The following is a 25,581-nucleotide window of genomic DNA, read 5'->3' on the forward strand; positions in this document are numbered from 1 at the left end:
TTTTTATTTTGTGTTTTTCAAAGCAATCAAAATCTGTGTTTTATTGATTGTATAAGCGTGTTAATTTGTGTTAATTTATTTACAGTAGCATTATGATTGCAAAGAAACCCACTTTCCCATGAGGAAAAAATGATGTACAACTATTGTCGCCTATGAAAATGTCTTTATGGAAGTTATACAAGACAACATATGATGAGGTCTGCTTTCAGTTAGCTTTTTATTTCTGGTGGTAACCAGCTCCAGAGCATTCTAATACATAAAGAAAGTAAAGGAAAGTGTATCTATATACTACATAATAAATGCAACATTATATTTAATAAGGTGAACGAGTGTAAAACTAAGAAAGTCTGAATAAAGAATGAAAACCCTAAATATTATTAAATAAATAAATCGAAATAAATCTAAATAAATAAACATCCAAAATATAAATATTAAAAGTAAATATTTGCTTATGCAAATTGGCAGCAAAGGCAGCCTTTGTGCAATGAATGGAGAATTTGTGTTTGTGCGCGTGTGCGTGCGTGTGTGTGTGTGTGTGTGTGTGTGTGTGTGTGGAGGGGGGGGGGGGGGGGGTTAGTCCTGCTGCTGTCATATTAGTTGTCACTCTTGTTCCTGCTGGACTGAGCCAGTTCTGCACAAACACACTGAATCCAGTTCAGTAGGCACAAGAGTAAAACTTTAAACAGTCCCCAAAATGATTCTCCTGTGAGTATTTTTCCTATTTTGAAGCAAATTAAATTCAGATGGTGACGCGCTATTTTTGCTAGCTCAAACCTTGCAACTGCACGCATTAAACATTTCCAAAAATAGAGAGGCACATCACATCACTTTAATCTTCTGCATTCTATCCTTGGCCTCTAAATAAATAAGGGAGAAGAAGCTGTTTCTCTGCAGTGTGTCTGGACATGCAATGATTTTTACAGCATTCTTCTTTGTTTTACAGTACAGGTGGGCTGCCTTTTTTTCCTCTTGCACATCCTTCTTGCTGTGGAACCTCTGTTTGGGGGCCGTCAGGCGCGCTTGAGCCCGTTCTTTCATGTCAGACACTGAACTTAGCCACTGTGAACAATCTGTGTTGGGTTCAATGCTCACTAATGAGCTAAGTCCTGTGTCTTTAGAAAAGTCATTCCAGGACGACACTGATAGCAGGAAATCTGAGCTTCCTCTGCTGCATTCCACGAGAGGGATGCTGGAGACAATCTGCTCACGGTTTTCTTCTACTAACGTTTCCCAGATCAGAGAGGCAGCAAAGGCAAAATACATGTTGGACTCCAGCTCTTTCAAAGTGTGGTGAAGTGATATAATACATCAGGAGAAATCTATAACTAAAACCTTTTTTTTAACAGAATATTTGCCTTTCCTGCTTTAAAAAGTTCACTACAAGAACATAAATGTGACACTTTTGGAGATGTCAGCTTTGAAGCATTATACATACATCATATAAAACAAGTATAAGGCAAACTATATCAATTTAGTTTTGTTTGAATTTGAAGAAATCACAATTTTTTATTTCTCTGTTACTAACTTAATGCTACAGAACGTCAACATCATTATTATTCACATGATCTGGGTTATGATTTCGTTATGCAGCTGCCTCTTTAACCTCAGTGTTCCTTCTGCCGTCCCCAGTGGTTTACAGTCAGCAGTTTATCTGGGGCCTCGTTTTTCAGAATAAACCTGTCGATCTGACCACCGGTGTGATGACATCACCGCTCTGTGGAAAACACTCTCACCTTCACGCTGCCTGGATGAGGAGCCTGGCCAGGTATGAGTGGCGGCCGTGACGTTTAGCTTGGCTGAATGGTCAGGGTTCGACAGCAGAAATCACGTTGATTCCTACGTTTTCTTCCCTCCTCCTGGTTTCTTTGGTGGAACCTCAGGAAAATTGGGGAAAGCGTTCACAGCATTTATTCGTTACTTCAGCATGTCTCTAATTTCGTTCATCTCTGGACTGTCTTGGATTTCACCGTCTTGCAGCCGCAGAAATCTTGCAAACACAAACCCCGGCGCTGGATTAGTTTCAAGGGTATCGCTGTCCGAGCGGGGTTACCTGAGCTCGACGCCCATTATGTCATTTTCACCCTGCTTCAAGAAAAGAAAAGACAGCTGCAGCTTTTGTCATCCCACATCTCCCTTTCCCACTGAGCAAAGAAGATCCAAGTTTGGGATTAAACTCATTTGACCCAAACTCTGGGAAATACAGCCAAGATGTATCAGAGTTGGTGGAACTGAAGGAGGACCATCAGGAAAAAGCGGTAGAATGGCGATAACAAGCAAAAACATTCATAAAATAAAGCATCAGAGAGAGAGAATCAAGAGTCGATTGAAGTGCACAGATGTGAGCCTTCGTCCATCCAAACAACAGAACCTCTTACCTGAAACGAGCAGGACGGAGGGCGGAGGAAGGCCCTCGGAGTTCTCCCATCTGCTGCTTGAGCTGCTGCCTGTCGCACGGTCTGAGAGCAGCCCGGGATCTCCGCTCCTCGAGCTGCTTGAAAGGGGGAGGAGAGAGAAAGGATAGGGGGGAGAAGGGGAAGAGGGGGAACGAGGATGACGGGACAGGTGTGGAATTTACACTCCCTGCTGGTCGTGCACGCTATCGGTGTGATGAGTCACCCGTATTGTTGTGGAAGAGTGGGGGGGAATGCTGGTGATATATGATCCGGATGAAGGCAAATGGGCCTATTGGAAAAAAAAAACAACCCAGCTCTGATTTCAAACTTTTTATAGTTCAGTTTGGAATGCTGCATAAAGATAAGACGTGATGTTTGATGCTGTAAGACGACTGTTAATCATCCGTTGAAACGCTGCGCTGTAATACTCCAGGAAAACGAATGTGTGTTAAGAGATGATCAACGTTTACTTCAAACTTCATTGGAAACTTTTGAAAGCTCCATGTTCACCCTGGAAGACACGGGAAATTGTACCTTATCTGGTGACTTTACAGCACTTTGTTGTTGGGAATTCCAGGTTTCTGGCTGGAAAGCACTCGGCCGTGGTGGCAGGCGGGCCCCCGTGTCAGTCACCGAGGCCTCTGTGCACATTCTGCCCTCTCTCCATCAGCGTGCTTGTTTTGATTGGGCTGCTGCAACCCAACACGCGGCGCTTCCGTACACGGTCGGTACTTGTCACCGTCCCTCTGTAGCAGGGCAGTGAGGCTGAAAAAAGGGAGGAAAACACAGAGGCGATCTCCAGGTTGTTTTCCTCCCATCGCCTTTCAAAAGCACTCTGCCGCGCGCTCCTTGCTGGCCCCTAATGCTCCCGGTCCATTTAGCAAAGCGAAGCGGTGAAACCCAAGATCACAGAAACGGTCAAAAACAATTTCGCCCTCTGAGTGAGCCAATTTCCACAACACATTGGGAGGGGAAAAAACAGAAATCGGATACGTCCAAAACACCGGTTAAATCTTTTTGAGTAACCAGTCCCAACATGTTGAGCAGCCATCCACTCGTATTGTCCCCTTAATAGGATTAGATATTCTTACTCCAAATGTGCGTTGAGAGACAAGAAACATTTTCTGGTTCATAGTGGGAGCAAAAAGAGACGAGGCAGCTTCTGGTTGCACTGTATCAGGCTAATGGGACAGCTGGCACCTAGGGCCGGACTGTTCATTGTGGTGTCGTGGAACCACACTGGAGATTGGCTGTGGTCGGTTTGGTATGATATCCAAAAGAAACAAATGTCTCTGATAATCCACTTGAGCATTATGGGATTGGTGGGATGCTGGTGGTCTCACCTAAGGGTGGATTTTTCTTCTTTCTTCCTTGACTTTTAAAGCTTGCAGTGAAGGTTACGCAATGCTAATATATGATTATAATGATATCATCCTTTTTTGTATCTCATTGTTCAGTATCGTTACAATAATATTCCGATGTAATGAGGGTGGACACTGATTTATAAACTTAGGTGTAATCTAGTAATGCACAATACACTTCAAGGATGTCATTTAATTAATGTAATTATTAGTTAGCCTTGTTCTATGGGGCTAACATACAGAAACCAACACGTGATCACACTCAAGGTCAATTGAGAGTGCATGTGTTTGTACTGGGGGAGAGAACAGGGGGACAGAACAGGCAAACTCTGCACAGAAATTCCCCTGGCCCCCAGGAGACTTGATCCTGGAACCTTCTCGCTGCCAGGCTGCAGTGCGAACCACCATTGTTCTCATTAAACCTTGCATTTTCACTTGATTTAACATCTAAAAACCCGTCTAAGTGAGCCCGCCGCTTCCCTTGAGAGCAAAATTATGTTGCCCACTTAACTGAAAGATTACTGTTAATGGCCTAATCGCTGCCGGATGAAGGTATGAGTTTCAGGACATTCGGCATCCTCTCTTCTGTATGGGATTAAAGAGGCTTCGGGGAGGGGAAGGAGCTGTGTGGCGTACTGCACTTTAGGCAGAGTTAAGTGCAAAGATCGGCTCCCTCGTGTGCGCGCAAAGGTAAAAGTGCGGGGATCTAATGGGGAGACAACAGTGCTGATGGAGTTTGGAGGATGTGCCGTAGAGGGTGCTGTTGCATTGATCAAGCACGGAGGCGATGAACGTCTGCACCAGAGCTCGAAAAAACATGAATGAGCATCAAGGACAAACATGAGCAATATTTTAGCAGCAGAGAAGAATGACTCAGCAGGATTATTGATCATTATAGATGCCCGACCACCTCAAATGCAGTGTTTTCATTTCAGATAAGTATTTAGCACTGACATCCACACAATTTCGTCATATATAACCTATAACACACCTACAACAATAAGGATAATGTGATAAATGTGAAAAAGGATGGTTATCAATGAATATTGCATTGCTCCTTAGCAAAAAATGTGGGTTTCTAAGAAACAATGTTACTTCAAAGAGTAAAAAGATGAAAAGCATGATAAAAATAAAAACACACAGCTATATAAACTGAGGTAACTTTGTGGTTCACTGATTCGGCAACTTTTGGACATTTCTTCTTCATAATCTGATTCATTCTTTCATTCATTAATTGTGGGATCAGTAGACAGCATCTCTGTCCCGGGAGACAAACATTAATTAAGACTTCTGTCCCCACTCTTTTTGGAAGCGTGTTCACCTTCCCGCCACCGTGCTTTATTGTGTGTTTCATTCTTGAAACTCTTCTCAATGTGTCGATGGTTGTTGGAACCGTCTCCTCAGGGTTTCTTTGCTATTTATTTCCCAATTACACATGGAGGTTTTTGAGGAAGCAGTTTCAGTCATTAGTTTTCTTTGCTAGAAGAGACTGTATTAGATTTTTTACCCCACTGAAACAATCTCTTTTTGTTTTAACCACCTCAGATTACAATAATCCTACCCCTCCTGTCAAAATTTAGAGTTGGAAATTATGACTGGAACTCAGTCAATGTGGCCATAAGAGGCTTCATGACCGTGCTGAGAGTGAAATCGCTGTGACAAAAGTTAGTTCAACGCTGACTTTTCCGCTTATAGACTGCAAAAACACTAAAACACCAGCAAACCGCCCTCAGTTGTATGAAAACATGCTGTCAATTTACTACAATGGGGGTCACACAAGCAGTCGAAGCTTGATGGATGTTGGCACCTTTCTCCTCCGATTAAAGCTGAAATAAGCCATTTTACTCAAACAGCAGGGACTATTGCTCTCCCCAGAAAGCGATTGTTCTTTTCCATCTGCTGTATGTTTTTTTTCCATCGTCCACACAATAAGTGACGAGATTCTCAAACCAGCCACAAAAGAGGAGCACTCTTTTCAGAATTGTCTTTTTGTTTCAGACCAGAATTTTAAAACGCTATTTGAAGCACGTGTGAAACAATGGGAAACAAATGATCCCCCCCCCCATCCAACTTCACCTGGTTATTATTTTCTCAAAAAACACACCCAGCAGATAGCGAGTGGCTGTCATGGTGTGTATGGCTTTGATTTCTCCCTTTGTTCCGCTTTCAAGTGCCATCGTCATTTCTCTTGATCTGGAAACTATGAAGGCTGGAGGCTGAGAGAAGGGCAGAGAAGGCATATAATATGATATCAGCAATGGATTGGAATGAAACTTTAATGCAGTCAGAATATAACTTGCCATCAACGCTTCACCGGCAGCAGCCAGTACAAGTGTTATTGTGGAACCTATTCTAGTTTTCTAAACGGAGGCCAATTTACATTTAGACACAGAAGGAACCAAACTTCAGTCTCTGTAAATCTGGGTGATTGAAACAGCAAATGTAAGAAGCTGTAGTACCCAGACAGATTCCATGAAGACATTGCGAGAACCCACAACCTCCACACCACCACGCCCTAACATAAAATGCCGCTAACAAGTTTAGATATGACATTTCACAACTTTGCATGTGTTTGTCATCATCCGCATTTTCTCATTGCCTTCAGATTGGATCCAATTCTATGGCTGCTATGAAACAGCAGCTGGTGGATGTCGGTAAAAGGAACTTCGGATTATCAGCATAAGACTAATGACCAAAAGCTTTGGAGAGCTGCTGAATGAACAATGAGTTGTGGTCTTAAGTGGGTCAGAGCATGTTACTGCTGCAGGTCAGGGCTGAATGAAGGGAGGTCTGGCTACGTCTTCCTGTTTTACATCCCGACTGACGTGTTCACACAGTGTAGTGTTTCCCGCTAAAACAGGGGAAAAAGTGCATTCCAGTAGTGCAGGCTTTGAAGCAGGATTTAATGTTTACATCTGGGACATTGGATAGTGCATGTAACACCCCCCCCCCCCCCCTCCAAAAAAAGACAACTATTAGTATTATCCATCTTATTGCTGCTTTATGGATAACATTCGCTAACGTTTCATTTCACATTCCAGGCAGAAAACCTGAATAGATATAAGACATTTAATTCCTTATGATAGTGAATTCTATACAGAAAAGATGCTGAGGGTGACACTGATTAAGATGTAAAATGGCAGGGTGCAATGTGATGGAGAATAAAAATAGCGTCGTTAATATTTGGCCCGGGGTTGTTATTAAAATTGTGAGAGGAAATATGCACGTTCGATGTAACTTTTCCCTCTCTCCACCTGTTTCAGTGCTGTTTTTACTGACAATATTCGCCTTCTCAGCATAGGGTTTGTTTTTGATGTCAAGCTTTATTTAATTGAATGTTATTTGATCTGGTCTGAGAAATGGGGCAGCAACAACAAAAACCTTGCGCTTGCATTTGCTGTAACATTGCAGAGCCCCCCCCCCACACACACACGGCACAATCTGTTTGAACCAGTGCGAAATGAATCATTCCAATCCTTTTTCTTACATTTAGCCATGGCAACAGCTGCCTGTAAGTTTTTCAAGGTAGCACTCGGCATCTTCATTAGTGCTTTTTAGCTAGTTGTATTAACAGCGCCCTCCTGCCCTCTCATTTGGGTTTTTGTCTGCAGATTGACATTACATTTGCCAGAAATAATGACTGACATGATAAATAGGCTATTGAATAATAAAATAACCATTCTTCCACTTTGACAGCAATTTTGGAGGAGGAAAAGTTATTAACCGGATCGTGAGTGCTCTTATATTTTAGTAGAGTCAAACAAATTTCATTGCATTTCAAATTACAATCCCTCCAAATTTATACATTCATTGTGTAATGCTGCTTTTCTGGGATTGCTAATTAAGAGGAGTTATGTTATAATCCTCTTTGGAACAAGTTACCATTGTGTTCAGCTAAAGCGGCACGTTCACCTGCACGACGAGCCCTGATATATAAACTTGCTGAGTTCGAGGCCGATTTCGTTAGCAAGATTTTACTTTTCCTTGATATTTAATGGTGAGTGTGGGAGTATAATCAGATTGACCTCATCTACAGACCACTCTCATTAAAGCGACACGCATGTGCTGATAATACCTCTTAAATGGTTTGTACTAGAGGTGTGTGAAATTCTCTCTCTCTTCCAAGTGCCTCCATCAAGCACCAGTCGCCCGTTGTGCGATGCGGGTCAGTAAGTATCTGAGCTGGAACATCTGCAGGGGGTTAAATAGACAGCCGCCCTCTTGTTCTGCGCTCCTCAACATCTGTTAATTAGGTTATCTTTTCCCCGTTGAGGATGGAGCTCAGTGGCCCTGGAAACGTGCAGCCAAGCGGGAGGTTGGACCGGCACCGGCATGGCGGTCAGCCGCATTACGAGCTGATCATTTGACATTTGTTTTGTGCCTGATGGATTTGAGTGGGAATATCCCCTTTTGGTGGAAAGTTGAATGGTTTCTCTCATCTCTACTTCCGTGGATCCCATGTGTGTTGTAGATCTAAAAGTGTGCAATATATTTAAGATATTTAAGTAAAGATCTACTTACATTGTTATGTCATGTGGACTTGTTTTATGTTTATATAGCGCTCTTCTTTTCAAGTCAAGGAAACTTCACCAACAGGACCAAAAATAATTGTGCTGTTGTGTCAGATGTAAGGAATGATGCAATTCCAAAGCGTTCGGAAAGATGCAGCTGACTAAAAATAAAAGCAGATTGCTCCTGCCTCTCGACTGAATACCTCTTCACTGTGGGTGACTCAGGCAATATTTTACAGTGCAGCATTTCTCGCAGTTAAAAATATGGAAAACACTGTCAGACCAACACCATAAACTGCAATTATGGAAGTATTCCAAAGGCCTTTTTTTAATGCTTCCTTCTGCTTTAAAGAATGATGCACCTTCAAGGAAACCATGTGATAGCGCATATAGAGAGTGTGTGATTTAAAAACAAACCACGTTGGACAGGTTGCACTCCATTCTGAACCTCACGTTTGTGCCATCACATTTGCATATCTCTGCCCTCCTGTGAGATCCACGCTGAGGTGAAGTCTCATCAGTTGTGTTGATCTGTAATAATCATTTTCCCCAGCAGCAGGACTGGACTGCTCATCCTCCTGCTGGGATTGGTGATTCTCCTTCATCTGCCTCTCTCTTGATCTCAGTAGTGTTTTTTTGTTTTTACAAATGATTATTTTCAAAGATTCGTTTTATTTTTAATATCTGTGCACCCTCTCCAGCTGGGGATTGAGTTCCACGCCGTAGGCGCACCAAAGAAGAATAAGAGAGCTTGAGTTTGATTGGCTTCCATATTTGCATCCATATTTTGCATGTGGGGATTGACAGTAGGGATGAACGTCTCTTGAAAGTCAGGATATAAAACGTCGAATAACCAGGTTTGTCGTTTGTCGGAACCCACCTGACATGAAAATTAACAATGTAGAATATAAAGGTGAAAAGGGAAAGTTGGCATTAGGAATCACTTTAGATAGAGCTCTGATCTTTAAACCTGCCACCAGCTTAATGTAGTGACTACAATAGGTCCCTCCAAACTATACAGGGTGAAGCAAAGAGACACTTTTGGGTCTCACAACTCCGTAGGGATGTTTTTAATGAATAAGAAATCGCAGTGGTGCATGAAGGCATTCAAAGGATTGATAGAGCAAAAAGATCTTATTGGATCGTTAGTGAGTTCTGGCGATGGTGTGGTTCTATACAGGGCTTCTGTAAAGAGTGAGGCTGCTGCAGCAGAAGAGTGATGTTATGAGAAGAAATTGTTTAAACTGGCCTAATGGAACTGTTGCAGTGACAGCAGCAGCAGCAGAGGACAAAGCGGCAGAAGATGCTTAGAAGAGGATGCACGATGATAAAAAAAGAGAATAAAGAAGATGTTCTGCTGCACAAACGCTCATATTCTTTCTCCTTGACTCGCTGGGCTGTCTGCTCCCTCCTCTGGGTTTGTCAGAAACCCTCCCCCTATGCATTTCTCCTCCCCTCCCCTTCCCTCCTTCCCTTATTTCGGCCAAGGAATACCAGGCAGCGTTTAATTGCGGAGCACAGCGTTTAGTTGGGCTAATGAGTGGAGCCGCAGAGTTGGGACTTTAGTGCACACTCTGGTGCACTGAGAGCCATATGAAGCCCTTCAGCAGAGGAGCCTTGCAGGGTTGTTTGGTTTTAGGTGCAGGGAAGAAAAGGAAATCTTTTATGCAGGTAGGACCGACTATGTGAAAGAATATACCACAGGCAAGAGCCAGACTGAGAGGTGGAGTAAGAGAATGCAAGCGGAAGAGGGGAGGGGAGAGAACGGGAAATGCTGAGAGAGAGAGAGAGAGAGAGAGACTAGGAGCCTGCAGCAGCAAATGAGACAGAACAACGAGGCGGGAGAGGTAGAGAGACAGGGAGGGAGGGAGGTGCAGGGGCCCAGAATAGGAGAGAGGGCTACAGGGTGAGAAAGAAGAAGGAGAACAGAAAAAGTTGGAATAAGCAAGAGAGAGAGAAGGAAAAAGCTAAGTCTATTTAGAGAGATTTACCCAAAGAGGTGGGAAGGAGAAGGGAAACAACAGACAGGAAGGAAAGGGAGGGAGTCTTGGGTAGAGAGGGGGGGGGCTGAAGAAAAGTTTTCTTGTGGCGAGAAGCAGATGAGGAAAACAGAGTGCTTGAATGACTGGGCTAGAGAGACCAAGAGCAGGAGGAAACCAGTTGCTTTCTGAGGTATTTTCCACAAGAGCTCCTGGACTTCTTTGGACATGTACACGGAAGGAGCTCAGATAGCGGGACAGCACCGATTCTTCCAGCGTATCAGCACCTCCGCCCCCCGCCCCTGCCCACACTGTGTCCAGCATGAGCAGCGAGCGTATGGCCATCACGGTGTGCCCAGACAGATGATCCGCCCATCTCTGGACTGCAGGAGAGACATCCAGGCTCCTCGGGTTAAAGACGTAGGAGAGCAAGCTTTTGCATTGGACAGAGTAGAGAGAAGCAGTCATCACAGCCCACAGAGGAGGCCTGTGTTTGTGGGGCTGGGCCTTAACAGCCAGACAGACGAATTGTGCCAAGCTTACCGCTGGGAGTTTAACCCTGCCCAGTGTAACTACCCACCGGAATTTGGAGAGAGACACTACCTGCCTGTCAAAGAACACTGTGGCTGCATGGTTCGACACAACACCGGGACACGTCACGTTAATACGGGGATACCGCATCCTCTCCCGCATCTTCAGGTCAGAAGTCAAGGTGGCAGGCACAGGAGGACTGTCAGGTATGTGTCTGTGGAGGAAGAATGTTGTGGATGCCCCAAGAACTACCATCTGGAGTCCTACAACCCCCATCTCAGGCATTTATACATCCCTAACGGCCACTGCCAACCAAAGACTGTTATTTTTGATGGAAGGGACGAAAGAGATAGCCATGAGGAACAAAGTTGGCTGAGGGGGGTATCGGAAGAGTTCTGTCCTGGACGCAGTGGTTTCTTTCCCACAGAGGTCCCACCAAAACACTTGAATGAAAGCAGACAGAGGGGACCGTGCGTTACTATTCCGGGCAGCGCCACTCCCGAGCGCTCCGGATCACCTGCCAATGGGGACCACCGGGGGCAGGGGTCAGAGGTGGTGAAGCGGAGGAAGACCCAGGATTCAGTGAGGGATCAAATCAGACAAGTGGTGATGGATTTGGAGGATGTGTTGGGGGGTTTGAAGCAAGTTCACGTGGAAATGAAAGAGGTAGGAGGGTCTCTTATCACGAACAGACTGAATGCAGGTGGCCCGGCTTTTGTGTGTTAACAAACCATTCATACAAAATATGTCTTTTACACAGGATCTGCGGAAATATAATGGTGTGTTATCGCTGACTGTCTGTGACTCAGTCACTTATCTCTTGAGAACAATTACTGCTGACCTTTTGCATAATGCTGTGGAAACTGGTGGCGCTCCGGCCAGCACATGACAAAACCTGGCATAAGCCTGTATCCAAATCACGTCTGTCTCTGACAGGATATGAAAGTGCACCAAAGTGTAAAGTCGCAATGACTCACGGCTCGAAGCGTCAGCACAAGGCCGGAACAATTTCCAATGGGTGTGAAGGCCTCCTCCTGGAAACAGATAAATGAGTTTGGATTTGAATGGTGGCAGAATTTCAATTGCGTCAGTCAGGGCCAAGTGTTTGGCAATAAATCAACTCTGTCACAGCCGTATCAAATTTAAACTTCAGTGCCACAATATCCATGTAGGTTCTCATTCCTCCAGGTCAGGTCAATCCCTGAAGGTCTAACAAAGGGTCAACTGGACTGCTGACCTGTTGCTAGACCTTCAATGATACTCTGCACTATTTATTTCTCTTTATGATTCCTCTTACTCAGATGGGCTTAATTACATTTTTATCTGTCAAGCGAATAAAGTATAAAAGTGAAGCAAAAAGCATTAAAATAATGGAAATGTGGACATATATATCAAAATAAAATTATTTCCTGTTAGAATTTTTAGAAGTCAGATTGCTTTGTTAAATTAAAGCACTGTTTTTGAACTGAATCTGTGTGTTTTCATTCAGGTGGTCGAGCAGATCGATCGTTTGACAGCCAGTATCGACCTCGGTGACGAGGTGCCGTGTATCACACATGGAGGGTCCAGTGACTTTCACGGCTCACTTCATCCATGTGACCTGAGGCTGGCCCCGCCGCCCAGTCCTAAAAACGTTCCAGTTCACGCGCCGCGGCACGTTGAGGAAGACCGTATCATCTTAAGAACCAACTCTCCTTCCCCGGTTCACATGGCATCTGTTGTCAAAACCAGCCACTTCACCCCGCCCAGCCACACCAAGGACATCGGCCATGAGCGCCATGGTGTGAACGGACACCCACCTCACCTTTGCCCTCCCAGAGACTCTAACCACAATGGCCACATTCCCTCTGAACACCATCCGCTGAACCCAGACGTAAAGGTCACAGTTGCTAACGGAACCTCTAATTTAAGAACACACAAGCCGCCTCCGTATTCTCAAAACGGCCGATGTGGGAACGGCCCAACCTCGCCTCTCAAGCCTGCGAGGACGTCCGTCCACCCAGGGAGAGGCCGTCATGACGGCAGCGTGGTGTGAGAGGAGGGGGGTTGGTGGTGGTGGTCTGCCCCAGTGCCACGGGGGCCTGAAACATGAGACCCTGCTGCAGTGAGTGGAGGTCAGCGAGGGAGCAGGCAGGGGAACAACTCATGGTAAGTTTGGGAACAGAAAAAGTTTTGCCTTCGGGCTGTGTTGATGTTTCCGTCAGTGCTCACGGTCGATGACGTCTGCCATGTTTACCGGCAGTGTGTGTTTTCAGTCAGTACGGTAAATGACTTGCAGTGTTCCTCCCTGCGACAAAAAAAGGTTTATGTGTGTGTTTGATGTGCGCGATGGCTGTGTGTGGGTGGCTGTGGAAGGGGGCGTGCAGCGTGTGCGCTTTTGTTGATGTCACATGATTTCCCAGCCTTCAGTGCGCTGCAAAATTACCGTGAACTGAAGTGAAATGTTTAATGTTTTCTCCCCAGGACGTAGACGCTCCTCAAAGAACTCAAATGCCTTTTTTTTTTTTTTTTTTTTAGCTACGCTTGAAAAACCCTTTTAACTGTGATGGTTTCAATTCTCTACTCCAGCAGAATCTGAATCAAGGCTCGGGGATAAAAAAAATCTTCAGACGGTCTTTGTTTTGCAACGCACCTTCAAGGAAACTGAGACCTGGCAGGAGCTCAGATGTTTTTTTGGCTCAAAAAGACCCCTGAAAGCTCCCAGATCATGTGACCCAGATGAAGCGTCATTATCTTTATGGGATGATCACAGCTCTGACTCGGGAGTTGGCGTGATTTAATGCTAGGGGTCAATGAAGTTAGACTAAACCATCTTCTTTCAGCCACAGTCACATGTATCATTACTGGCTGTGAAGGGGAAGCAGATTTAATGACAAGACAAGATGAGATCTGTGAAAAAGTCCCTGTGGGAAAGGGAGGGGGCTAATTAAACCCATGCAAAGTAGTTCCTCTTGAAAAAGTCCACCTCTCTCGATCCTGCAGAAGCAGGCGTGTGTGTTTCTGTGCTCCCCTCTTGTGCAGAGTATGTGTTACTGCAATTTATTTTTCTGGCTTCGGAGTTGGGCAAGTACAATCTGGCTTTAATCATAAAACCTTCTGGCCACACGCCAGAATTGAGAGAGAGGAAACTCTTGGCATATTTGGGATGTCCGCATAAATATAAGCAGACGCGTGAGACAGCAGATCTCTACGTCACACTGCGGGGAGAGACGTGCCTCCAAAGGCTGCATCTTCTCGTCAGGGATGGAAGGCGGAGAGAGACGACAACTTCAGTGCCTGAGGGTTAATCAGAATTTTAGGAAAATCCTTGAAATTTTTTCTGATTATTATTTTTTTTTCTTTCCACCTTTAAAGCTTGACTCATCTCAATGAGTCACCCTGAGTAGGCTTGGTGTTACAAAAGCTTCCAAGGTTCGGCGCTAAGCAACCCAGACGTGGATGCATCACGCTCCATCCTTGGTTTATATCCAAACCAGATGCTGCCTATCAACCAAATCTGCACATTTGAAACCAATCTGGATCTACAATCTCCGTCTAGATCACCAGCGAATGGTAATCATTTCACTGTCACACCCAAATGGTGTGCAGACTGAGCTAATGAAGAAGCGTTTTCTTTTATTTGTCCGGTGAGGAGGATCATCTTGATTCTTTTTACCCTAAATCAGTGTGTCCTATATTTTTGGCACACATCCCCAAATCTATCATCTAAATTGTATAAACCGAAAAAGCAAGCAAAAGAAATGACACTTTTGAAGCAGCTTCTCTCCAGAACAGCCACATATGTTGCTCCTGTGTACACACGGAATGTTATACATGGCGCTAATGTGTCCTCTGGTAGCCAATTATATGAAGAGCAGTGTCTCCACAACCAAAGTCAACGTGGAGATGTTCCTGCATGTTTGTATTGATCGTCTTGTGCCGTGTTTTACTCACTAGAAAACAGTTGAATGTAGTAGTGGATTTTGGAGGTTGAGACGTTTAAAGATGTAAAAAGGCCCTCCTTTTTGAAGATCCTGCTTTTATTTGGTTAATAATTTGACCTGGTTTTATTTTGAAGTGATCATCTGACTTTCAATGGGCATGTGTAAATGGAGCTTTACATACACTGTGACTGACAGTCTCTAAAGCTTCATTTGAATTCTTGCAGTACTAATTATTAACTTTTACTGCGAGGCAGATGACTGAGTTCAGGCTAATGAATTTTGATGTTTCTGACAGGAGCCAAAGCCACTGAGAGACTGACAGCAGGTGGAAACAGAGCCACGTCCTGAAGGTGGAGGTATTTCTCTTCTCACAGAAGCAAAGCTTGGAGGAAGAGAAACCTCACTCTTTTTTTCCCTCCTCTCTGTTGTAACCAATGAAAAGAAACATAAACTGCTGCTTGATGTGAATTGAAACAGGTAACTTTTCATGCGAAGTTAATTTATTTGTTTTTTAAAAATTGTAATTGTACTTTAGGCAGCTTGCACCAGTTTGGGACCTCCCTAAGCTACTTGATGCTACGTTACTCAACTTCAAAAATCAAAATTACATTTTCTTCTCTTAACAGAATTATTTATCCATTATAGCTATTTTGAGAGAATTGCTGTATTTTTAAGACCTCTTGCACTTTTGACTTTGGGAAAAAAAAAAAGAAGCCATATTTCTTCACGTGGAAAAATCAATCATAGATGAGTTAGCCAACACGACAGCGCAGAAGGAGCTGTAGGTGATGTTCTGGATGTTCAGGTAGAAGGAAAACAAATGCAAATTTGAGTTTGAAATGTCCCTAAATCAAATACTATATATAAGCTGTCCCACTGCTACATTACTGGGATCATGGAGATAAAACTGTATTGTGAGATGCAAATGTTTTAACTTAATAAATGAACGAGAAATGATTCCTGACTCGGCCTGATGTCTTGCTGAACAAACTGTTACGTAACGGGTTATACAGGACCCAAACGCAGGCCAGGACACAATGGTGGAGTGGTCAAAAGCTTTATTTACAGGGGAGGGGGGGGGGGAGCACACACTGACGACAAGAAACCGTCCTCCTGGACCGCAGGGGATCGGGAGGCAGCGTTCGCCTGTCACAGGTCCATCGGCGAGTCCACAACCAGACGCAGTCCCCCTGGACTGCGGGGAACTCGGAACACCGGTGAGTCCTCAACCCGCAGCAGTCCCCCAGGACCGGCGAGGACTCAGGAGTCTGGCGCGACGCGCTCACCACACGAACGTGCCCCGAAACACTGAAGGCAGAGGCAGTCCTCCTAGACTGCAAGGGGAGCAGGAGTGGTCCTCTAGGAGACATGGAACAGAAACAGGAGCAGCCCTCCCAGAAACACAAAGCAGGAGCGGCCCTCCAGGGCACGGGGAGCAGGAGTGGCCCTCCAGGGAACTCGGAGCAGGAGCGGCCCTCCAGGAAACCACAGAACACCATCACGAGACAGGGGAGACGACCAAACAGCCTCACCACGAGCAGACACCCTTCCAAACACCAAGGAAACCGAACAGACACCTCTCACAAACAGAAGGAAGACGAACAGACACACTAGCACTAGCAGGCAGGCACAAACTGCTTAAATAGGCAAGAAGCAAATTGCCCACAGGTGCGCCTGCCTGCAGCGCCAGCTGCACCCAATTGTGCTCCCTTCCATCCCATGCAGGACAAAGACCGACACAACCCAGAAACCCCAACACAAACCTTTGAGATACTGACCACAATTGCAATATGAATTTAAATGAATAACAAAAGTGCAAAATTTTAAGAAAAACTGAGATTAAAATGCAAACGTGCATATCAATCAATCAATCAATCAATCCATCCATCCATCCATCCATCCATCCATCCATCCATCCATCCATCCATCCATCCATCCATCAATCAATCAATCTTTTTTTATATAGTGTCTTTTAGCATCAAAATTGTTTCTAGGCACTTTACAGAATCCCAGGGCCTGACCCCAAACAAGCAACAGTGGCAAGGAAAAACCCTTTAACAGGAAGAAACCTTGAGCAGGACCATGCTCATGTAGGGGGACCCTCCTGCTGATGGCCGGCTGGGTAGAGAAGGAGGAGAAGGAGGGAGGACAGGTAGAGGATAGAATAGGTAGGAGAGGAGAGGAGAGGAGAGGAGAGGAGAGGAGAGGAGAGGAGAGGAGAGGAGAGGAGAGGAGAGGAGAGGAGACCATTTCCCAGTGGGGTGACAGAGGCCTATCAGGTATCATGTTTCTGGACCCCAGGCAGCTTCAGCCTATAGAAGCATAATTAAGATGTTATTTCTTTTGTCAATACCTGTCAGAACTCTAGCTGCAGTATTTTGGATCACATGGAGGCTTCTTAAAGAGTTGTTTGGACACCCTTATAATAAAGAATTACACCATGACCTCAGTTTTTCCTAAATTAAGGAGGAGGAAATTTGAAGACATCCAAGACTTTATGTCTTTAAGACAGGTCTGAAGTTTCACTAACTGCTCTGTCTCCTCTGGTTTCATGGATAGATATAGCTGAGTGTCATCAGCATAGCAATGAAAATATATTCCATGCTGCTGAATAATGTTCCCTAAAGAAAGCATGTACAAGGTGAAAAGGATTGGTCCAAGTACAGAATCTTGTGGAACTCCAAGGCTAACCCTACTGTATGAGGAGGGAACGCCATGGACATGAGCAAACTTGTATCTATCAGATAAATACGATCGAAACCAGTCTAGTGCTGTCCCTTTAATCCCAATCACATGTCCCATTCTCTGTAACAGGATGCTGTGATCAACTGTATCAAAAGCAGCACTGAGGTCCTGCAGAACCAGCATAGAAACCAGTCCGGTGCGTATGGGTTGATGATAGATGAACTCATACACCCTGTGCCGGTCTGGAGGGCAGTGTGTCATGTTTCTGTGGTTTTGTTCTCTTTGCCAGGTCAGCATCTGCGGCTCTGTTTGTTTAAATCTTGTGTGAGACTTTCACAAGCTCCCACTGCGATCGGACAACACTGCCTCCCTCTGGCTCAAGCAATCAGTGCTCCTCGCTCCGCTTCTCTCTCTCTCTCTCTCTCTCTGTCTCTCTGTCTCTCTCTCTCTCTCTCTCTCTCTCTCTCTCTCTCTCTCTCTCTCTCTGTCTCTCTCTCTCCAGCTGGCCTTTGCACCGAACACTGTAAGTGTTGGTGACAGATGGAGGACGACACGTCCGAAAGTGTTAACCGTCATGGCCACTTCGTCACGCACCAATGACTGCAACCTGCAGAAGTCGGAATAATTGATTGTGAGGGAGGTGTGAAGAGCCGATAAGTGACTGAAGGTCAAATAGATGGAGGAGGTCAAGTGCTGGACGCCATCATTGAATCAAAAAATGTGTACATGTTGACATCTGATTATAGCATTACTGGTTGATACACAATGTGTTTTAAAATATAACTTGATTGGTCACACACACACACACACACACACACACACACACACACACACACACGCACACACACACACACACACACACACTGCTTTGAAGCAAGGCTCTGATCCAAAACCAATTGCCAAAATCCTGACATAGAAAAGGTGACTTTTATCTATGTCAACTATGTCATTTATGTTTTTTATTCATTAGCTCAAAAAACCAGAAAATCTTCCATTTGCACAGTTATTAAAAGCAGAAAACACATATGAGCCTGTGTAGAGATGGCACCTGAGGTATATGAGGTCAGGAAAAAGAAGTTTTGACCTTCATTTCACATGAACACTGAAACAAGCATATATCTCAAAGTGACGACTCGGCGGACGACAGCCAGGATCATGGACAGGCTGCTGCGCCGAGAGAATATTTGGCTTCGCGATAAGTCTCCCCTTTTTTACAGGTCTATGAATCTGTCAGCGTAGAGAAGCTTCTAGCAACATTCTGTCCTCTAAATACCAGAGGCTCTCTGGAATGTCAGACAGACGTTCTGTCCAACAACACCATTTTCTGTTATCACAAAATACCTTTTTTCTCCTCTACCCAAAACTCAGACCACACAGGGACTGTCCATTGTTTTGCTTTTAATGTTTTCTAGAACTGCAGCGCTAAGGTTTTTGATCATAGACAGCAGTTAGCTAATTAGTCCAAATGCTACGGTTTATCTATGGTTCGTATGGTATTTATTATTATTTATTAAGTGTGCTGCTTGAACATGTCAGTATGTCTGAGGATTTCAGCTGCTCACCCATTATAAATCATGATGAGGTCAAAGCCTTCCTTCCGAACTGTCTAGAAGAAGGTAAATGGTGTGAAACTAACATTTCTTTCTTGGCTCTGGCCGTGACTCGCTCTCGTATCCAGCTGTGTTTTTTCTTGTTTCCTTGGTGTCGCCCCGTCTCATGTCTATATTTAATTTTCCCCATCTGGCAACAAACCACCCCTCCTAAATCTATCTCATTATCCACTCCCATTGTTCTGACCACTGCGGCGGTTCAGGTCCCACTCACAAATCACATTTTTAACCTTGTAAACACCTCCCTACAGCACAAATCACGTCTGAAATAAGTCATGAGTGCAAAAAAAATAATGTAACCACCTCAAAATTCTCTGGTATGACATGGGTTTGTGGTCACAGAGCTTAATAAGCCTTAAAACTGGATGTAAAGCTAATTGAATCATCATGCAGAGGGTGGGTGGGGGGGGGGGGGGGGGGGGGGGACCACATTTAAGAGATAAAAGAATAAATTAAACATAAAATGCAACAATAACCACCATTAAAAAGCTCACTGCATTTTTAAACAAATTTGAGCTGTTTGCAATTAAATAGAGCTTTTAAAAATCTGAGCAGGAAAATAATAAATGAGGAAGACTAAAAACAGATCAACTCACTCTGGTTTTAAGTTTTGGGATTTACTTAAAACAAGAACTTTACTCACAATAACTTCAGTTTGGGATTTCTTTTTCTTTCCCACCCCGATTAGAAAAAAATCCTAATACCACAGAATAAAAAATGTATTCATTATGATTTGACGCAATATTTTATTGTTTTTAATGGAACAGCATTACTATTATTTTTTCAAAAGCAAAAAAAGCTGAAATAATAAAGTCCAGTGGATCAACTATCAAAGAAGGGCAGATTCTTTGAGTCTGCCCTGTAAGAACCACCTTGACGGGGAGCAGAATTCAGCATCGGTCCTGTGTGGTTTCCTTCGTTTCTCTCGGCACCATCCATTTTTTGTTTCAAAAAAGTCACAGCGCTGCCTCTGCCAGTACGGAAGTGGCCCAGTGTGTCTGCCCTGCGTGCCCTCGTCGGTCAACGACCGACCTCACTCTTCACGGTGTCGGTGGAATGATAGAAGTGCTGTGGAATTTCGCTGCTCTGTGCCTAAACCGGCCCATCAAGACTCGAGCATGTTCCTCTGTTATGTCTCAGCTGGCTCTCTCGTGGCCCCGCTTTGTTGAAACGTGACCTGCAAATACCAAAGCTCGGCCCTGGAAACCTCTCCAAACACAGCCCACCCAGATGTAGATGCATGCAGAAAATGTCTCTTGTTGCCACAGTATGTAAAGCTCAGGCTGGCTGTGAGGCTCTTCCCTTCCCTACCTCACCGACCTGCCTGCTGGATGTTTGCCGAGGCCACCAGTCTTTCTTATCTAACGGTTTCTTCTCCGTGCTTTTGCAAGTCCGACCGCTAGCTGCATCCAGATGCTGACAAGAAACCCCCAGCTGAGCAAACAGTCGGCGTCTTCTCTACAGCATGGCATGTTTAAAATGACATGCAGGTCTAAAAAAAGAGCCCAGATGAGTTCCCTGGAAAAAAAACTAAGCCAGACATTACTTAATCAGAAAGCTACAAGAGCAGCAATGCTCTAGAGAAAAAGTCTACCCAGAAGATGCACAATTTCTGTCTACCACAACATGTTAGCATGTTACTGTATTAGCAAAAGGACTGGTGTTTTTGTCTTTCCTTACATCTAAAGTCCTGATAAAGATTTACTAGAATCACAAGAGTCATCATCTGGAGAGGAACAAGGTCTGCTAAACTGGGGTTAGGAAGGATTTTTTCAGGAATTCTCAGCAGCATAAGGAATCTCTCCTGGCTGGGAAGCATCCTGTTGTCTGCTTTTGTAAGGCATTTCAACTGAGATCGATCTTCTTGAATTTATTTTTACAGTAAGAACCTAATTTCATTGACAAATAACCAACATCTGTGCACTGAACAGTGCCCATATTGTGTTGAGCCAACAGATTTTCCAGTAAACCAGGCAAAAGGGCTTCACGGATTCCACAGTATAGCCCATTGGAGAGGTTATGTTGCTCACTATGAGAACATCTTTGAATCACACGCGGCTCCCAGAATGAGTTGAATCACTGGGTTTATAATTTCTCCTGTGAACCTTTTCGCTGTTTGAAACAGTCTGGTGATTACTGCAAAAACACATTTGTCCATATTGAAAACATTGTTAAATGAGACAGTTGTGTCAGTGTTTCCATTCAGACAAGATTCTCTGAGTGATTAAAAGCTGTACATAAAAAGTTTGGTTCAAGCTGCACACATGTAGATCCAGAATGCCAGAACTTAATATCTCTCTTTACAGACAGGAGTGGGGGAAAATGGGCCTTCATTCATCTTTTCTGACTGTTTTAATAGATATAGCATGGCTGTATTAGATCCTGCTGGCTGTGTCTTCGCAGAGGCTCGTCAGCAAACATACCACCTCGTCTGCCTGCAGGCTTATTTGTCTCTGAGGCGACAATCTCCCGCATCTCTAAAAGCACAACCCCCCCCACCTTTCCTATTTAAAAAATGTTAAAATGGTCGAATTTTCTTGATAAACAGATGATTTCTGTCTTTATTGTATTCATTTTAAATACTAATAACAGATTAATTGAACGACAGGGAAAAGGAAATCAGTACAATGCGTACAGAAACAGATTACACATGGCCTTATCGTCGTAACCTAAATAAGATACTGTATTCCAAATTGACCAAATCAATCCAATGAAAAAACCAGCAATGGATTTTATTAAAAGCGTTCCGATGGAAGGATCCCTGAGGGACCTGTAGGATCCACGGGAATACTGATCAATCTCATTATGTACATCTGAATAGTTTGAATAGTTTTTGTTTTGTTGGTTTGCTGCACCAGGACCTGCCACTAGGTGGCGTTTTGTAATTTAACATTTAAATTATTGTGTCACAATATCGATTCAAAGCAATTAAAATCTTTCACTTGAAACTTGTCCTGCTGTGCTGCCTCACCTAATGATATACACCCACGTGGTTGCTCATCCACAGTGCACTGGCCTTTACATTAGATTCGCTGTCACATCGTTATTTTTAAATAGCACTACATGTGCATGTCAAAATCACAACAAAATAAAACACAGGGCGACAACCCCCCCCCCCCCTCCAACATTTCAGAAAATGAAGCACCCATCTAACAACCAAACGTGGGCACAGAACTCATATTTGCAGGGGTTATGCATCAGAGTACAAATGATTGAGTTAATCTGCCGATCTCACCATTATAAGCAAACCAAAATTTGTTTTCTTTCAACACCAGACTGCGAACCCCTTTGCAGATTCTTCATCACTGTTGTGGCGCAGACGTCAGCTGCAGACAGCTCTGGAAACCGAAAGAGCTCAACCCCTGAAAAAGCAGATAAAGAAACATTTTAAAAATATACACAGCATGTCTGTGAACCTGCTAGCTGACACTGCGAGCCTTAAACTCAACACGTTTCGATTACGTTGAATACCAAACAATGAAAAACGAACCAACTGTCCTACCTGGTGACCCGGCAGTGTCGTGTCTGGACGTAGACCCCGGTGTAGGTCACATCACACCTCACTACGTTGTTGGTAAAGTCTGACTCCAGGACAAGGAAACTGGGATTTACAGTAACCTGCAAGTCACACCCCAATTAAGCAGCTCTCCTGTACATTCAACTAATAAATATCCATACTGAGGAATAACCTGGTCTAAATTTCATTTCTCTTTTTACCTTTAAGATGTAGTTTCCAGGAGGAACATCGGTGATGTCGATCCACTGACAGTCAATGTTGGCGGCATATATGTCAAAGCATCCTGGACTCAGTCCCTGAGAACACACGCGCCCAGCCACTATGGTAAACTCTTTTTTGACTTTATTGTCACCTTATAGTGTTTTTAAAAGATTCAGACTTGGGATTTAGCACCAGTTCTTTGGGAGGAAAGTTATAAAAACACATATTTGCCTGTTGCTATTTGACTCCAATCATCCTTAAATGCTTTATAGATAATGTGGTATTACCTGCGTGTGGGACGTGCAAGCGTAGCGCCGCCTGAATCCTGGATCACAGCCTGTGTCCTCTAGGCAGAAACTGGCCTTGTGTCCTTCCGCAACTTTGAGTCCAGTGACGGAGTCGAGGAGGTCGTAGTTGCTGAACGCGTCCATGCTGTGGTAGTGTCTATGAGCAGATTCCATTTGATCTGAGAAATGCTTCCAAGTTTTACTTTTATGCCATTCCTTAGTTCCAAATAAGGGAAAATTACACACATAATCATCTACAATAAAAGGCTATGAAGCAGGCGTGGTGTTTATTTTTAACTGGAGGTTAAAGGTTAGACTCTTACGTTCACAAAATAAGTCCAAAAGAACTAAAATCTTACCAGACATGCTTGGAGTCCTATTAAGCATTTGATGGTCAACAATACCCAGCTGGCTTAAAATCCATGAATGAAGATGCGTTTAAGTTTTATGAAATTTCCCATTTAAGAGGGTTTTAACTCACTGGTGGCAACTGTGCCAGTCCCACTGATATCTTGGCTTGACAGGAAGGAAGTCACCAGTGCCCTGGTTCTTCACTTTCTGGGGGAAACGCAGGAGGACCCTGAAGTCGATGTCTCTCACAGTTGGTCCATAAGCTGACCTTGGATGGAACACAGGAGACACTGACACAACCATGGAAAAGCCTCAGCTGGACATAAATTGTTCAAAGATAATGGCGTGTGGAGAGTTTATTCCATTGTGCTCAACGATTCTTGGAAAGGTTATTCAGAACATGTGTGTCTCGGCACCGCTCCAACAACCATTAGTAACCAGAACGTTTACCCCAAAGAATTATCGGTAGAGGAAATTTAAACCCACCGTAAAACAACCCAAACGTCGCGGTGAAGCAAATTAGCCTTTGGTGAGCAGTAAAACCAACGGAAATACCCGTGTGTGTGTGTGTGTGTGTGTCACACTTGGACCACCGCAGCTGATACCTGGCCAGGCAGTTCTCCTCAGCAGCGCAGCGGAGCGCGTACATTTGCATTCGTTGGATGTAGGTACCTGCTTGGATTGCATATGGGTCTGGTTCCAGATCTGGCAGACCTGGCGCAGGAAAATAAGGCGCAAATCAAGTATGAATAATTAAAAACAAACCCTACTCGGGTTAAGAAAGTTTATTCATCCAAACACCAAATTATATGGATGAGGCACTTGCCGTTTTGGAAATATCTCGTCCCGTATCCCAGACTGGGTGGATGGCGTGTGCGGCTGCTGGCGGGATACATGTTGTATAACACCGAATTCCTGTGGTTTTTAAAGGGGCTTCGAGGGTCGTCGTTAACCATGTTCTCTTCATAACCGAGTGCTTCGTTTGGAGCATCTTGATAGAATGGACCGGGGGCCACAGACCGTTCCTCCGGGGCCGGTTGCCTGGACTCGGACATCGCCTCTGGCACCTCGTGTAACTCTTGGTTCTGAGGGCTTGCCCCTTCTTCTCTAGCATGCAGGGAAGTGGCATCCACACCTGAGGCGTTGTTACTGCTGGGCTGTTCGGTGCGGATGCGTCGCGCCCCCGGATGCCCCGCAGCCTCTGATCCGCCGGGGTGTCTGATCTGCGCTTCATCCTGTCCGTGCGCCGGAGAAGTGCCGAGATCTGCAGAGGGGTCGGTCCACAGCTGACTGGTGCCGGGGTCATCCCTCTTTCTACTGCTCACGTAAACCCTCGGCTGGTTCCTTGACCGAACCGGGGCTTGGTATTCTGACCCGGTGCTGAGTAAACTGTAAACCTGCCCGTTGTTTTCCCATTGGAAGCGATGCCGCCACGGGCCGGCAGCGCGCCGCTGCTCCTGTCCAGAGATGATGGGGATTAGTCCTTGAGAAAAGTATAAAACTAAAAGTGACCATTTTGCCATGACTGTTAAGACTAAATAAACTATAAATAGATCCCCCTTGATCGCTGACACGTAGATATTGATAAAATCACGCGTTAACTGGTCTTAAAATGAACCGCATGTCAATTGAGGGCCGAACAAGTGGAGAAGGAGAGGATGGCCGGGAACTTTCGGGGGTTGTTTATCGAATTCACACTTACTGAGACACAGTCAAATCCTAGAAGAATTAACCCCTGCCTTGCTGTGGCTGAGTGGAGATACCCGAGGCTGAGAGAGGGGCGCGCTATGTAAATTTTACAGGCGGGCGTGAACTGAAGTCGCCAGAATGTTTGCATTCAGTGGGTATTTTCAAGAAGTGCTGGACCGAATGGAGGACAAAATGTGGCATTTTCTTTGTGCATTGACAGCAGCAACTTTGGTGGGGTTCCTCTAATGTTGGTTCCTGTGGTGTTTATTTATTTATTTATTTTTAATGTCAGTATCAGTAACCCATCTGCAACCAAGCAACATCCTGCGACACACACGTTCCACCACACCGGGGCAGGCTGCACCCATCAGAACATGAAAGATAAGTTTAAATACTTTTTCTCACGAGAGGATACGGATCAATCCTCAGATGTCGATCTACAGAGAGAAGATCTTTCCCCCTCTTTCCCCCTTTAAATGATTGTAAATGTTACATTTAATCAAAGAAGCAACGCTGCGTTATGGGTGACCATTCTGTTGATCC

General features: G+C 44.5%; 2 protein-coding genes across 3 annotated transcripts; one reads left to right on the forward strand and one right to left on the reverse strand.

Annotated features, from left to right (window-relative positions):
• Positions 1–9,756: 9,756 nt before the first annotated feature.
• LOC130539025 (uncharacterized) lies at positions 9,757–15,655 on the forward strand. Of its 2 annotated transcripts, XM_057057093.1 has the most exons (4): positions 9,757–11,441; positions 12,265–12,923; positions 14,130–14,327; positions 14,994–15,655. In XM_057057093.1, exons 1-2 carry the CDS (start codon positions 10,473–10,475, stop codon positions 12,808–12,810), a joined length of 1,515 nt encoding a protein of 504 aa, XP_056913073.1. In that variant the 5' UTR covers positions 9,757–10,472; the 3' UTR covers positions 12,811–12,923; positions 14,130–14,327; positions 14,994–15,655. The 2 variants fall into 2 exon arrangements, with proteins under 2 accessions (XP_056913073.1, XP_056913072.1); XM_057057092.1 differs by lacking the exon at positions 14,130–14,327 and having other exon boundaries at positions 9,758–11,441.
• Positions 15,656–21,525: 5,870 nt separating this feature from the next.
• Positions 21,526–25,112, reverse strand: LOC130538654 (protein-lysine 6-oxidase-like). Its single transcript, XM_057056482.1, has 7 exons — positions 24,176–25,112; positions 23,955–24,063; positions 23,480–23,617; positions 22,999–23,155; positions 22,711–22,806; positions 22,496–22,611; positions 21,526–22,355 (listed from the first exon to the last, which is right to left on the reverse strand). Exons 1-7 carry the CDS (start codon positions 24,870–24,872, stop codon positions 22,349–22,351), a joined length of 1,320 nt encoding a protein of 439 aa, XP_056912462.1. The 5' UTR covers positions 24,873–25,112; the 3' UTR covers positions 21,526–22,348.
• Between the last annotated feature and the right edge of the window lie 469 nt (positions 25,113–25,581).

Source organism: Takifugu flavidus, chromosome 15 (assembly GCF_003711565.1).
Source record: "Takifugu flavidus isolate HTHZ2018 chromosome 15, ASM371156v2, whole genome shotgun sequence".
Lineage (NCBI taxonomy): Eukaryota > Metazoa > Chordata > Actinopteri > Tetraodontiformes > Tetraodontidae > Takifugu > Takifugu flavidus.

Excerpts from the sequence above, each read along its gene's own strand:
- LOC130539025 (XM_057057093.1), top strand. The coding sequence starts at position 10,473 with ATGTACACGGAAGGAGCTCAGATAGCGGGACAGCACCGATTCTTCCAG. Across the intron at positions 11,442-12,264 it reads TTCACGTGGAAATGAAAGAG|GTGGTCGAGCAGATCGATCG; the intron begins GTAGGAGGGTCT and ends GTTTTCATTCAG.
- LOC130538654 (XM_057056482.1), bottom strand. The coding sequence starts at position 24,872 with ATGGCAAAATGGTCACTTTTAGTTTTATACTTTTCTCAAGGACTAATC. Across the intron at positions 22,807-22,998 it reads CTTGCACGTCCCACACGCAG|GGACTGAGTCCAGGATGCTT; the intron begins GTAATACCACAT and ends GTGTGTTCTCAG. Across the intron at positions 22,612-22,710 it reads CTGGAAACTACATCTTAAAG|GTTACTGTAAATCCCAGTTT; the intron begins GTAAAAAGAGAA and ends TGTGACTTGCAG.